Consider the following 15,604-nt stretch of genomic DNA (forward strand, 5'->3'; position numbering starts at 1 on the left):
GGATCAAACCACATTTAACTTCTTCAGTTCTTTCCTTCATAACATATATATATACATAGATTCTTCCCCTTGGGAGCAAGAAGGAAAAATATTATAATAGACATCGTTTCTTCTTTTGGAGCTATTACTAAGTTATAATCCAGAATTCGATGTTGAATTGTCTAGTAATCATGGATTAATTTTTTTCTTCTTTATTTTGCTGCCTAAATTAGTTTCAACAGATACTGGTATCTACCTCTAAGAAAATAGTGGTATTGATTTACAGAGGAAAAGACCAGTGATAATTTTCTTTCTGCCATTTTACCCTTCTACAGTAGTCTACTGTCTTGACATCTTTTGAAGAAGCTGAAAGTAAATTAAAGATATTAGTATCATGTTAAAAAACTGGAAAAATATATTAATACTGAGTTGTTCACACATGTTCTCTATTTTCCCATTTTGAAAAGCCTGCTCTCTTTCATCTATGAATCCAAATCCCATTCACTCTTTTTTTTTTTTTATTTATTTCCAGCATAACAGTATTCATTATTTTTGCACCACACCCCGTGCTCCATGCAATCCGTGCCCTCTATAATACCCACCACCTGGTACCCCAACCTCCCACCCCCCGTCCCTTCAAAACCCTCAGATTGTTTTTCAGAGTCCATAGTCTCTCATGGTTCACCTCCCCTTCCAATTTCCCCCAACTCCCTTCTCCACTCTAAGTCCCCATGTCCTCCATGCTATTTGTTATGCTCCACAAATAAGTGAAACCATATGATAATTGACTCTCTCTGCTTGACAGATGCTGGCGAGGATGCGGAGAAAGGGGAACCCTCCATTCACTCTTTAAGACTCAGCTCAAATCCTTCCTCCTCCGGGAAGCTTAACTGCTTAAGGCTATGGTGATCTCTCTACTTTCTTACCTCTGAACTCTTGACTGCTTTAGCCATGTATCCTAACATTGGGCTTTCCTAATTGAGTCATGGGTCTAAGTGTTGTTATCAACAAAACTGATAAGATACCTTGTTCATTGGATAATGGGGCAACATTTTGTACTTTTGTCTGCCCAAAACCAAAGTATATAGAATGGTATTTCCCAAATTGTATTTAGAGAAAACTATAAGAGACAGTAAGAGACTATAAGAAACTATAGGATACTCCTTGGGGACAATAAATTTTTAAAAAGTCTATGGTCTCGTTTGGGAAAACTGATTAAACGAAGTTAAACAGGTTTCTTTGTAGGAAAATTTCTTAGAAAGTTTAATATGCTAGTATAAATTATGATATTCGAAGGAAGGAAGATATTTGAAACAGCTTCTAGATTTATTTGGTCCATGGAAAGCTTTGTGATCCTGGTGTAGAAATTCTATTATACCACTGTTCTCTGTAATGCAGTTTGGAACATACAAATACAGAGGACTCTTCATGCCTTCTTGCGAATTTAACTAAGACTTATGCTCTGGTAGTAAGTCATGTAATTCTAGGGGATGCCTGAATTCTTTCAACTATTAAGACAATCAATGTGTCTAATTAAATTCAAAGATGAACACTAAAACCTTCCTTAAGGTAGTATTCTTCTCCTTTTAGGAAAAGGGGCAGCCAATGGCTCAATTATTAGTTAAAACTTTTTCCCTTTTTAATTTATCTTGGGAGACATTTGCTGTACCAATGAATGAATAAATGAATCAAATGCGTCTGTGAATTCAAGAATATGATGCGCAACTCTAACAGAACTTTGTGGAACACGTGGTAAAGCCAACGAGTTGACTGGTGCCCAGCAGCCACATCTAGGATAAGGGGTCTCTAAAGTCCCTCCCTGATCTGTGAGGTGCTCCCTGAAAATGCTGGGAAGATAGTGGCCTGGAAGGAGTCTTGAGGATCTGGGGGCAAAGCGGCACCATACTGTGTGTGTAGAGAGCAAACTATGAAGGCTCGTGCATATTTTAAAGGGATGCTTATAAAGTCACGTCTATTTCAATCTGCTAGATTCCTTTTCAAAAATCCTAAGAGCAAAAGAAAAATTACTGCCTTAAAGTGATCGCTTAACTTTAAAACCTAAATGGTATGAACATGTTCCTTGGCTTATGGAGCCTCAGGGAGGTAAGAATGCCTGAAACGAATGCAGGAACATGTACTGGTTAATAAATCATATCAGCAGGAACCACATACCATCCCCAGGGTCGACAATTTCAACAGTTGCCATTTCTGGAGACTCCAGTGCAGCCATGACAGGGTTCAACAGAATGATCTGGAAGGTCTCTGAAGCCTCGTATTCATTGTCAGATATAATTCTCACCCTCCATGTGGCAGTAGTCTGTCCAGGTTTGAAGTGGACCTGTTTCTGAGACTTTCCTTTAAAATCTTTATCTTTTTTTGCAGTTTCATCTTTGGTTTCAATGCCTAAAAAAAGTGGGAAATTATGAATGTAATAAAGCCAAGTGACTGAAGAAAGATTCTTTTTTTCTTCTTTTTTTTTTTTAAAGATTTTATTTATTTATTTGACAGACAGAGATTATAAGTAGGCAGAGAAGGAGGCAGAGAGAGAGAGAGAGGAGACAGCAGGTTCCCTGCTGAGCAGAGAGCCTGATGTGGGGCTTGATCCCAGGACCCTGAGATCATTACGTGAGCCAAAGGCAGAGGCTTTAACCCACTGAGCCACCCAGGTGCCCCAGAAAGATTCTTTCAAAGTGGATTCTTCTGCTGATGAAAAACAGTAACAGGTACCTGTTTTAATGTTCCCAAAAGACATTTCTAAACTATACTTATTGGCTAAGAGTGTATATAAGCAAAAGTGGAGGGAAGCGAGAGGGAAGCAAGAAAGGAGGAGAGACAGGAGAGAACAGAGAACAGTCATTAACTGATTTATTTTATAAATAATTACCGAGGGCATCTGATATGCCAAATTCTATCAGGTGCTCAGGATTCAGAGATGGGATGAAACCATTCCAGCTTCCAGAGAAACCACCAGAATGGGCACTGTATGGAGGTGGAGATCTTCAGCTGTTTTGTTCACTGATGCACTCCTGGTGATCACAACAGTGCTTGGCATGGAATTAGTATTCCATAAACATTTTGGGGGGTGATTATTTTGCATCTAGTAATTTCAATAGTTTTAATTAACATAATTAATTTTTTTCTCATGTGGATCTTTACTCATGGTGGCTTGAATCCTCCTGTGTTTAGTAATTTATAATTGTAAGAGGATTGATAGCGATTTGCAGACACGTAGGATGCTGTTGGTAAAAATGGAGGGGGGGGACGGTTTTGAGGTCTGTTAGGAAATAGGAATTAATGACTCACTAAAGAAATGGAACAGTGTTGAAAGTATTCAAAGTGAGACACAAGGTGAAAGGTACTACCCCCTCCAGACTGAAGAGAGGCTCCCCTCACCATAAAAAGTTCCACAGTATTCTATATTTTTTGGTTGTGATTTTAACATCTGAATGAACGTCTAGTGAAGCAAGAATACCTGTACCTCCTCACTTTGGGTCTCATTATAAGAGGAAGACTCTGCTGTTGTTCGAATATGTGAAATCAAATATTACTACCCACCCTGGCCCAGTACCTGCTACTGTGAAAAGCTTTATATAAAATGAGGTGCGTAGCTCTTTTTGTCTTTCCCTCTACTTACTCCCAGTACCTGATATCTTGAAAAGACACCCAAACCTATAAAGTGTGAAAATAATTTCCAAGATAAGAGAGCACACGTTGACTTCTTAAAACTGTTTGAAGAAGGCTTGCATCAGTACTTGTTTGGTAGCTGAGAATATGTTCGACATGGAGGAAGCGCCTCCTGTGGCCCTGTGTTGGACTCGGAGAAGATGAGGAGGAGGGAGTGGTGTCCTTAGCCACAGCCTCAGTGTAGGTCCTGGGACCGCTGTGTAAACAGAGTAGGCCTGTGACCATTAATATTTGGTGAACATCGGCTCAGTGTGAGGTGCTGAGGAGGCAAAGCTGAATTCGGCAGAGCCACCACTACCCCTAAGAGTAAGAAACAAATGATTTCAACTCTATTTAGTGAGTGCCATGGTACAATAATGATAGTTAACATTTACTGAGTATTTAATGTAGGCCAGCGATTATGCTAGATTGATTTACACTCATCATATTTAATCCACAAAGAACCCAGCATGGGCTGGGGTGAGGGGACTGGGAGGGCTTCTTGGAGCACTGAGAAAGTTTCTCTAGTGTGGTGTTGATGTGGTTTTTTAAGGAGTGTGTTGTAGGACAGAAGAGTGGATTATATGTAGCTCACTTAACAACACAGATTGGGTGACTACTGTATGCCCTGTGCTGTGTTCAAAGTTCGGCATAACCCAGATTGTAGCGTCTGCCATAGTGGAGCTGGAAATCTACTGAGGAGGACAGACAGTAGACAGATGGACATGTGATGCTTGCCAGGGATGCTCAGCGCTCTGAAGAATAAAGCAGGGACTGGGGATAGCACCTGTGTAGGGGCTGGTTCAGGTAGGGAGCTGGGGACACCTCTCTCAGGAGTTGACTCCACAGCTATCCAAATGGTCCTAGACAGATAGATGAGATTTTTCTTGAGTAGGATCTGAAAATAGTCCTTGACATAGTAACCCAAATCTTGTGCCCCTGGGAAATCCCTGAGGTAAAAAAATTATAAAGATAGAACCCTACAAGAGAAAGGAAGCATATTTCAGCTCAAGTTACTCTGGCAAATTCCACTGTGGGTTGACAAAGTGACCTGCAGTGTAGACTGAGGCTAGGGGCCACCTAGAAATCAGAGTGCTCTTTCACTGACCTCTTGTAGGGGAACAGTTCTATCCCAGAACCTCAGGCCTAAAGAGGTGACTGGGGAAAAGCTTGCCTTTTCTTCATTGCCTGTTCTCAGACACCTCCTTCTGGTTTCTCTCCAACAGCTTTGATATGTTGGCAGGTCTCTGATTAGATTCCAAATGCCTGGGAAGCTCAGAATGCTCATTTGTAAAATGAAGATAACACACTCCTATCTGTCTTCTCAGTAGCTTATGAAAATAAAGACAAAATGATCTCTGGAAGTGGTGGCAGCTGAATATGTCATAAAAATCTAAAGCATTATTAGAACCATTATTACTAATTATTAATGATGATGATGACAGGTATTACATAGGCATTTATATCTGTTTACCCCAAGGAGACATAGGTCTTTGTAGCACATAGAAAAATGTGATCCTGTAAATGTTTTAGAAGAATTTAGAACTTAATTGCAGGGCAAAGCCAGATATGTATAATTGAAGGAAATAGATACAACAAAACATAATAGTATATCATGTATTCACAAATAATTTTTCAAAGGAAATAGCTAGAAAGAAGCATAATCATATATTGTAGGCATAAAAGCAATTTTAAAAGAAACCAAGTGACTTGGGGATTGTGGTATATGACTATGAAATGTTGCATTTTTCCTGGTATCATTTGGGTTGAAACAGAAAGACTGTGACCTTCCAGAAGGAGGCAAACAGGAAGAGGAGGAGGATGAAAAGTTGGAGTGTGTATTTAATCCTGTAACTACCGTGGAGTAAAAACTATGGCATAAATTCACACGATTTTTTTTAGAGGTTCCCCCACACCTGCCGTCGATTCTCTTCCAAGGAACTCTCTCATAATTATTTTTAAGCTTAGATTCCATTACCTATTGCCCACAACCAATCTAAATTTACTTACTGATAAAGGATGTTTCTTCAAGATACCCTCTGCGTGTGAGGGTCACTTCGAAAAACACGGAGTCTTCATCCACAATGTAGTACTCTTTCTCCAAAGAAATCCAAGCCCAGTTCAGACGGAAAGGTTGATGTGTTAATTTATTTCCTTCTGCAATTGATAGGGGTAAAGGAGACATTGGATGAAGATTGAATTAGATGGAAAAATCATCGAATGCGGTGTTTTCATTTTGGTCCTAAAGCCAACAGGTGCATTTACCCTGCGGTCATACCTCAGTGAGTTCCTAGGACGCCAAACAAGCATGATTTGTGATATAACCAAATTATAATTTGAGCTGTCTGTCCTTTTACTTTGCAGTTATGTTGTTGGCAGTCACGGGGTAATTCCCCTCCTCCCACGGTGGAAACCGGGGCAGGTCACACAACTTTTCCAATCACTCACAGATAAAAACATCTTACCGTTATATTAAATCAAAAGCTGTGTCAATCTGGTCATTAGAATTCGCAGCCCCAAGCAATAATTAAATTTCAGAACTTGTTCTGTGTTAAGCCTTCTCTGCAGCTATTAGCCAGAACCTGTGCCAGTGGGGGAGGGCAGACGCCAGCTTCCGCTCTCCATGACGATGCTTCCCCTGGCTTCCTAGAAAGCTTTGTATCCTTGGGTTGGCCCCAGAGAGAGGAGATGGGGGAAAGAGCACAGTCTGGTAAAGGAAGTATTGTTATCATCTCATGTTAGGGCCCCTGGATAGCAACTATTTAACAGTGATTTTTTTTTTAAGATTTTATTTATTTATTTGACAGAAAGAGACAGTGGGAGAGGGAGAAGCAGGCCTCCCACTGAGCAGGGAGCCAGATGCGGGGCTGGATCCCAGGATGCTGGGATGGTGACCTGATAAGCCCAGGCACCCCAACAGTGTTTTCATGAGTTCCTTAAAGATTCCTGACTCTGGAATCTGCAGTTCCTTATCTTTTGTGTTTTTGCAGTTAATGATAGAAATCTGGTGGTCAGCTTCCAGCATCCTTCCACTGAGATCCCACTGCCTCCTCAACAGTGTGTGTTGTATTATTTTTGTCATTTGACACAAGATATAATTTCTTCAGAGAGGATGTGGACAGATTTCATGAGGCAGTAAGGGCTTAAGCTCTGGGCAGTGACAGTGGCGAGGAAAAGGTGGGTTTAGGGAGAAGTAAAGGAGAGGCGACAGATTTGGGAGAGGAGAAGCAGCACGTGGGAGGCGGGCCGTCAGAGAGGACTCAGAGCTCAAATCCGGGGCCTGGAGGAACTGCATAGTGTGAGCAGATAGAAAGAAGTCAGGAGGGAAAGACAGCTTGAGAGTTTAGTTTCAGATTTGGCTTTGAAGGGGTGGTAAGAAATCCAAGAGAAAAGTCCATCAGCTACTTGGATACATGGACGTATGGGGAAAAAGATCTGGGGGAGGGACAAAGCCAAGAAATATATATTTGGGTGTACTGTGACAGGGAGTTTCTGAAAGGGCGTTTTAAAGTTCAGTTTTTGACGTATAACAATAGAGAGCTAAGTATATATTATACTATCTTTGTATTTTGTGAGGCACTGCCTCTCAAAGGATCCACACAATGTTGGAAGTGGATCAGAACCTGTTAAATGAACACCTGACAGCAGATATCCTGGGGCCCTGAGGAAGCTGATTCAGGCCTTGCCCTTTTGCGTCTTCAGACCAGACTGTCCCTGGACTTTGAAACTCCAAACCAGGGTGATGTGGAGGAAAGGACTTCATCTCTACCAGCCATCTTGCCTCTGGAGGTGTGGCTCAGATTTAGTCTCCCTGGGTTGGTTGACTCTGCACCATCTGTTGCTGGGAAAGGGCTAGAGGTAGAAAGGAGGAGGGAATGCAATATGAGACAGAGGAGGCAGTTGGAATGGCCAGGGGACTCCCACTAAGATGGAGGCCCCACTTGTGAGGGTCAATTTCAGGGCCCTTGGCTTTTGAGGTCAGGGAGTTCTGAGGGGGAAGCAGGGGAGGGGGACATGACTGAGGGCCCTCTCAGTGGGGAGCAGAGACATGGTTTCCTAGGATTTAGCTCTGACCTCACAGGCTTCCACTGAGCGCACTCCTCACAGGTGCAGCTCCTTCCCCTGCACCCAGAAGCAGGAAGCCGGCCAGCTGATGCATTAACGATTACATTCCAGGTAATGAGAGCTGGTTTAATGTATAATGAATAAGAGTGCAGAGCCTGGATTGCCTGAAAGTCCAATTTATAGAAGACTTTGCATAGACAAAGTTCTGTACTTCAATGAAGAAATAACATTAAACAAAGAGGACCAAGAACTAAACTCTGGGGACAGTTGCATTTGGGAGCCAGTGATGGAAAATAAGTAATAGAATGGAAAATAAGAAGGCTGCAAGTTAGTTTTATCATGGTGTGGAAGTCTGATCTAAGACTATCATCTAGAGGGAAAAAAGGAACAGTTTCAAGCAGAACAATAATCTTCTTATCCAAGGATGATGCCTTGTTAATTGCTTTATCAAACTATCATAGCTAGATATCTAGTTATACCCTAGGGTGGCATTTTTCAAACTCAGTACTACTGACATTTAGGCTGGGGAAGTCTTTGTTGTGAGAGGTCGCCTTGTGGATCATAGGATGTTCAGCAGCATCCTTGACCTCTACTTAATGGATCCCAACAGCAGTCCCATACCCACCACTGCCCTCCAACTGCAACTATAACAAAAATTAAAAAAAAATTATCTCCAGATATTGCCAAATGTCCCCAAAGAAGAAAAATGACCTCTCATTCAGAACCACTGGTGTAAAGGATTTTACGGCATCTGTGATAAAATTCTTCCTGTGCTTCATACTCCTGTTTTAGGAGAATGACAAAAGAAACCTTTTGGATTTGAATTTGGCATTCATAATCTAACATTTCTTATTGGCTTCAGAGTTTAGCCTGATCTCAGTCAATCTGAGGAAAATTAGAAGGTCACAATATCAAGTACATTAAAACTATTTTTCCTGTGGGAAAATCAGAGTTTGAAGTTGGGGATAAGAGCTCTATTCATGGGATCTGGTTTCCCATCACACTTATCCTGGGCAGCTTTTAAGGAGGAAGCACGAGGTCATCAGATTTAGGAGGGAAGACTGGAGGCTGCCCTCCCACACGTGATCTCGAAGCCCTAGGCATGTGCCTCCAGCCCTATTCCCTCATCTGTAAGACTGAGGTAAAGAGAAGTACATAGGAGGCACTGCAAGGGAGAAGCCTTGTAGGTAGCAAAGTGTGGGTGTGTCATTTTGATGGTTTGAGCTAATATTATTAAGTTTCTTTTTTTCCTTCATGAGTCAGGAGAAGAAATTGTTGATAAGAGAACTATGTAGAACATAATTAATGTTTAATGTTCTAAATAGAACCTATAAGCTCATAATGGGGGATGGAGGATGGAGTAAAGAGGGACCAACATGTACCAGGTGCCTGATATGTGCTGAGTGCTGGGCTAGGAAGTATGCAATAGGCCAGTAAAAAAAGAAAAAGAAAAACAAGAGACAAATGAGATGAAGCAAACAGGAGTTGGTGAACAAGAACTGATGGGACCAGTCTGGACAATGGAAAGATCTGAGTGCACAGTGAGGAGAAGGGAAATACAAAGGCGACTTTTGGGATGGGAATAGCTTAGAAATCAGCTATGGAAATAATAATGGAGAAAAACACCCAACTGCAGAATTTCTAACTTCTTGAATTCAAGAGTATAATGCATATACATTTTCACAATTATCTGCTATTGGGTTAAAAAAAAAAAAAAGGAAAACTACACTAAGTATTTTACCTAAATACTATATTCAGGAAGAGTTAATTTTGATGTAACTTATTTACCAATTCTAGTTTTCTGATGTAATCTCTTCTTTTAAAAATGCAATAATTTAAAAAATTTTTAAAAACCCTTCAAGTAAAAAAGAGATTATATATTGCTATGGCACAATTTTGAAAATACAGCTACAAATTTTAGGACTGTTTGCTCCAGCTCTTTGAAAAATACCAGTGGAAATTTGATTAGAATGATATTGAAAGTATAGATTGCTCTAGGCAGTATAGACAATTTAACAATGTTTAGTCTTCTGATCCATGAGCATGGAATGGTCTTCCATCTTTTTGTGTCTTCTTCAATTTCTTTCATGAGTGTTCTGTAGTTCCTAGAGTACAGATTCTTTACCTCTTTGGTTAGGTTTATTCCCAAGTATCTTATGGGTCTTGGTGCAATAGTAAATGGAATCGATTCTCTAATTTCCCTTTCTGTATTTTCATTGTTAGTGCATAAAAAAGCAACTGATTTCTTTACATTGACTTTGTATCCTACCACGTTACTAAACTGCTGTATGAGTTCTAGTAGTTTGGGGGTGGAGTCTTTTGGGTTTTCCATATAAAGTATCATGTCATCTGCGAATAGAGAGTTTGAATTCTTCATTGCCAATTTGAATACCTTTTATTTCTCTTTGTGGTCTGATTGCTGTTGCTAGGACTTCTAACACTATGTTGAACAAGAGTGGTGAGAGAGGGTATCCTTGTCATGTTTCTGATCTCAAAGGGAAGGCTGTCAGAGTTTTCCTCCACTGAGAATTATATTCACTGTGGGTTTTTCATAGCACCAGAGCAAACAATCCTAAAATTTGTATGGAATCAGAAGAGACCCCGAATTGATAAGGAAATGTTGAAAAAAGAAAAAACAAAACTGGAGACATCATGTTGCCTTATTTCAAGCTTTACTACAAAGCTGTGATCACTAAGACAGCATGGTACTGGCACAAAAACAGACACATAGACCAGTGGAACAGAATAGAGAGCCCAGATATGGACCCTCAAATTTATGGTCAACTAATCTTTGACAAAGCAGGAAAAATATACAGTGGAAAAAGACAGTCTCTTCAATAAATGGTGCTGGGAAAATTGGACAGCCATGTGTAGAAGAATGAAACTCAACCATTCTCTTACACCATACACAAAGATAAACTCAAAATGGATAAAAGACCTCAACATGAGGCAGGAATCTATCAAAATCCTAGAGGAGAACATAGGCAGTAACCTCTTCGAGCCACAGCAACTTCTTTTAAGACATGTCTCCAAAGGCAAAGGAAACAAAGGTGAAAATGAACTTTTGGGACTTCATCAAGATCAAAAGCTTCTGCACAGCAAAGGAAATAGTCAACAAAACAAAGAGGCAATCCACAGAATGGGAGAAGATATTCGCAAATAACAATACAGGCAAAGGGCTGATTTCCAGGATTTACAAAGAACACCTCAAACTCAACACACACAAAACAGATAATCATGTTAAAAAATGGGCAGAAGACATGAACAGACACTTTTCCAAAGAAGACATACAAATGGCTAACAGACACATGAAAAAATGTTCATCATCACTAGCCATCAAGGAGATTCAAATCAAAACCATATTGAGATACCACCTAACACCAGTTAGAATGTCCCAAATTAACAAGACAGTAAACAATGTGTGTTGGAGACGATGTGGAGAAAGGGGAACCCTCTTACACTGTTGGTGGGAATGTAAGTTGGTGCAGCCACTTTGGAAAGCAGTGTGGATATTCCTTAAGAAATTAAAAATAGAGCTTCCCTATAACCCTGCAATTGCACTACTGGGTATTTACCCCCAAAATACAGATGTAGTGAAAAGAAGGGCCATCTGTACTCCAATGTTTATAGCAGCAATGATCACGGTCGCCAAAATGTGGAAAGAACCAAGATGCCCTTCCCAGATGAATGGATAAGGAAGATGTGGTCCATATACACTATGGAGTATTATGCCTCCATCAGAAAGGATGAATACCCAACTTTTGTATCAACATGGACAGGACTGGAAGAGATTATGCTGAGTGAAATAAGTCAAGCAGAAAGTCGATTATCATATGGTTTCGCTTATTTGTGGAGCATAAGGAATAACATGGAGGACATGAGGAAATGGAGAGGAGAAGGGAGTTGGGGGAAATCAGAGCGGGAGACATGAGAGACTGTGGAATCTGAAAAATAATCTGAGGGTTTTGGAGGGGCGGGGGGTTGGGAGGTTGGGTGAACCTGGTGGTGGGTATTAAGGAGGGCACGTATTGCATGGAGCACTGGGTGTGGTGCATAAACAATGAATTCTGGAACACTGAAAAGAAATTTAAAAAATAATTAAAAATTAAAAAAACCCACAATAATAAAAAAAGTGCTAGTGTGAAAAAAAATACAGCTAATAAATGCTGAATCTCATACTTGCTATGGCAACATGTACACTAGCATTGGAACGACACAGTGAAGATTGGCATGGCCCTTGCTCAAGGATGACACACGAATTCGTGAAGTATTCCATATTAAACAAATAAAATAAAAAATAAATAAATGCTGACTGTCAAATGAGTAAAATAAAGTACTGAATGATAAGGTGTCAAATGAGTAAAATAAAGTACTGAATGATAAGGTGGCCGCTATTGTCAAACGTTAATGGCTCATGGCCTTGAACTTAAAAAAAAAAAAAATTAACTAGGATATTTGATTTTAAATGTTTAATAATTACCCAAAGAATAATCTAATATTATACTTGTGTTTTTAAATATTTTTTAAATATTTCCTGACATTTTCAAATAGCTTCATCATCATAAGCATTTATCTTCTACAGATACCAACTTTAAAATACATCTGAATTCCTTAAGCACCTCCTCATCATAATACCTGTAACTATCAGTTGTCACATAGTGTCAGTTAATATCATTTGTCTTTGGAAAATGCTTCACAGTGCCTTATTGTGATGAAATGTGTTATTCTGAATTCGAGGCTTGTTGTGTACTGATAAGCTGCATATCTACAGGATATAAATATAATAAATATAATATATTTTCCCCCAGTAGAGCTATAATTTCAAGGAAAAGAAAGAAACTTGAGACAGAAGAATTAGCAAAATTAGGTAAGAAGAAAAGTCAAACTGCATGTCAGATTGATCTCCGTTTTCTTCCCCCAGCCGACTCCAGTGCTCCTGGAGCTGTGGGTAGCAATTTGAAAAATGTGCTTTGTTGAGTGAGATACACTACATCCCCTTCCTGCTCGAGGATGTTATTCCACTCCCATTTCTTTCGCATAATTCACTTCTCTTCAATAATTCCACGGGCCTGCCTGATCCTCCCTTCAGTGCTTTACAGTGCAACCACTCACGACTCAAAGCTGGGAAGGAGAGGTGTCTCCAACACACAGGTCATGTCCATTCTCCTCTTAAAGAACAATAGCAGGTTGTTTTGTGAAATCACACAGCAGGGTTTTCAGAAAAGCAGGGGGGAACTAAAGAAGAGCACACAGATGAGACATCTGCAGTCATTTCTCTCCTTGTGTTCTTCTAAGCTACAGCAGTGTTACCTCCCAGACCATGTTTCTATATATACTTCTGCAATCTTTGGAAATGTCAGGGTAGGGGGATAGGTGAGGCAGCAGGTGTGGGGTGGGATGGGGAGGGGTGGCAGGTGCAATGCAGTTTTAAAGAGGTGTTTGATATATTTTTTTCAGAGATCTCCCCAAACTGTCTTGATGATAAATTTGGCTTCCATTTTGAAGAATAAAAACTGAAAACATTACTGCTATGTATAACAGTACAAGTTTTCTGTGCCCCTTTCCACCTTCCTAAAATAGAGTACTTCAATATTAGCACAGTGGAAGCAGTGGGAAAAAATACAGACCAGAAGATTTTTAAAGATTCTTTTGCATGCCTCAATAGGGGCACCACATTCTGCTCTTGACGCAAAACAAAACTATCCAAAGTACTCTCAGAGCAAGATTTTAGAGAATTAAAAAAAAAGGATAACACTATATTAGCAGAAGTTTCCAACTATTAGGAAAGTAAAAAGATACTGATTGTATGATCATATGCAATGGCTATTTCTCTTTGGGATTTGGGGCTCCACGTGGCTTAACTGGAAGGGAGAAAACTGTGCTTTCTTCATTCTCAAGACTGTATGGGATTGAGTCAAGGAGGATGTTGAAGCAAACTCTGCCTTCTAGAGAATGTAATGCAATGTAACATATACAGCAAATTCCTCTTTGGGGATCAACTGTGTGTACAGGCTGTGAACTGATCTTTAAGTTTGAGGGTCTAGTTCTAAAGAGACCCTTGAAAAAATAATAAAAATATTATTTTACATTTCTATAGTATGTATTATTTAACCCCCCCCCCCCCCCGGTCTAGTGTTCTGCTCATGTTCTAGAAACTGATCACATCACACTGGGCATATAAGTTTGTGTTTTATTGGCTTAAAGAATGAGACAGTGTAATAAAAATTTATGTATATATAATGAAAAGCAATTATTTCCTGAAAAGCCATAATGCACTCTATATCTTAGGGACACCTAGCCAAAGAAAGCTCCTAGAGTTGTTTTTTTTTCCTTAAGATTTTATTTATTTACTTGAGAGAGACAGCAAAAGTGAGAGAGATTGAGAAAATGTATGGGGGGAGAGGCAGAGAAAGAAGCAGACTCTCCACTGAGCAGAGAGCCCAATGATGGGCTCAATCCCAGGACCCTGAGATCATGACCTGAGCAGAAGGCAGATGCTTAACCTACTGAGCCACTGAGGCACCTTTAGCCCCTACAGTTTCTTATAGGTGTTCAACACAGGACACATCTCCCTGTGGGTCTACTCTAATGTCAGTGACTAGCAGCTCTGAAATAGTGAGTGTGAAAGTTAGAATCACTTACTCTCCTATAACAAAAGAGATAAATGTCACATCCCCATCCCAGCTTATGTCCACAGTTCGCTCAAAGGATATATAAGACTGTTTCAAGAGCGATTTGACTTGTAAGTGTTGGGAAGGAAGGAGCCATGTGAAAAAAGTGTCAAAAGAAAGTTTTGTAGAGGCATAAAAATAAAGGTGGTCTCATCACAGCCCAGATTGTAGAACCAAATGTATTCACACACTCTTGTAAGTGGTTTTGGCCAAACTTTGGAACCATGTAACTAAGCTCTAAATGAATGGGGAATGACCTCTGGTAGAGTTCTTAAGGTCTGACAAGACAATAATTAGGAGAGTTTGGAAGTTAAAGTAAACCACAGCCTAGCTCTGTGTCATCTCTGTTGTTCGCCCAGGCATTATAAAAATGGGCAAGCCAGAGAGCCAACAGATGTCATTAGCCTAATTCTTGGCATGCACTTATCAGGCAAAGAATATAAACTGAGTTTAGCTGCCAACCCCCACCCCCCACCCCCCCCAGGGAGGCATTCCGTTTGTCAGCAATTTCTTTCTGCCAGACCACAAATCAACAATTGCTAGATAAATGAAACACTTCCATTCAACTTACAAACTCTTGGGCAAACTATTTATTTTCTAGAAATAAAAATTCCTTTTTTATAGCACAAGGTATAAATGGTCCCAGTGGGTTCCACTAAAGCAATCAAATGCCAGATCCATAAATCTTATAGACCCTTATGGAAAATGGAAGTGGCTCTGTTAGGCATCACATTGAATGATGCTATAGATTCACAGAATAAAAAATGGTAGAATAGCACATGCTAATAGGTCTGTGACAGAGTGAACCCATTGCTGTGGTAACGGTAAGGGAAATTCAGCGTAACAATTGCTTAAGATATATTTTACGAAGACAATATTTGTTTTGAAGGCTTTGAGTTATATATTTTTTGATTTATGCTGCGGTGGAATTTGACATTGGATACACCATTATGTATAATGATCAGGAGACATTCACATGTGGAAAGAAATCTGACTGTGGTCTAAAATATAGTCTAGGCTTTCTGTTTCTCTGTGTCTTCCCTTCACACTTATTCCTTCCTGCTATGTGTGTATGTGTGTGTGTGTGTGTGTGTGTGTGTGTGTGCTTTGTTAAAGCCCCTCCCTGCTTCTTTTATCTTGTCCTTCCCACGCATTTGACTCTCTTGTATTTCTACTTCATCTTTGTGTTCGCATGAGGTCTTTCCAGCTTCTAGAAGACTAGTTAG

General features: G+C 40.0%; 1 protein-coding gene and 1 non-coding gene across 3 annotated transcripts in view; one reads left to right on the forward strand and one right to left on the reverse strand.

Moving 5' to 3' along the window:
* Positions 1–15,604, reverse strand: part of FREM3 (FRAS1 related extracellular matrix 3) — a 109,772-nt gene that overhangs the window by 54,466 nt on the left and 39,702 nt on the right. For both annotated transcript variants that reach the window (XM_032332391.1, XM_032332390.1), the window contains exons 3-4: positions 5,653–5,799; positions 2,152–2,382 (exon numbers count right to left, since the gene is read on the reverse strand). In XM_032332391.1, the coding sequence (XP_032188282.1) occupies positions 2,152–2,382; positions 5,653–5,799 (378 nt within the window). The remainder of the gene's footprint in view (positions 1–2,151; positions 2,383–5,652; positions 5,800–15,604) is intronic.
* On the forward strand, positions 11,887–11,989 carry LOC116585414. Its single transcript, XR_004283609.1, has one exon. It is a non-coding gene; the product is annotated as a U6 spliceosomal RNA (small nuclear RNA).

The sequence above is a fragment of the Mustela erminea genome, chromosome 2 (assembly GCF_009829155.1).
Source record: "Mustela erminea isolate mMusErm1 chromosome 2, mMusErm1.Pri, whole genome shotgun sequence".
In the NCBI taxonomy this organism is placed as follows: domain Eukaryota; kingdom Metazoa; phylum Chordata; class Mammalia; order Carnivora; family Mustelidae; genus Mustela; species Mustela erminea.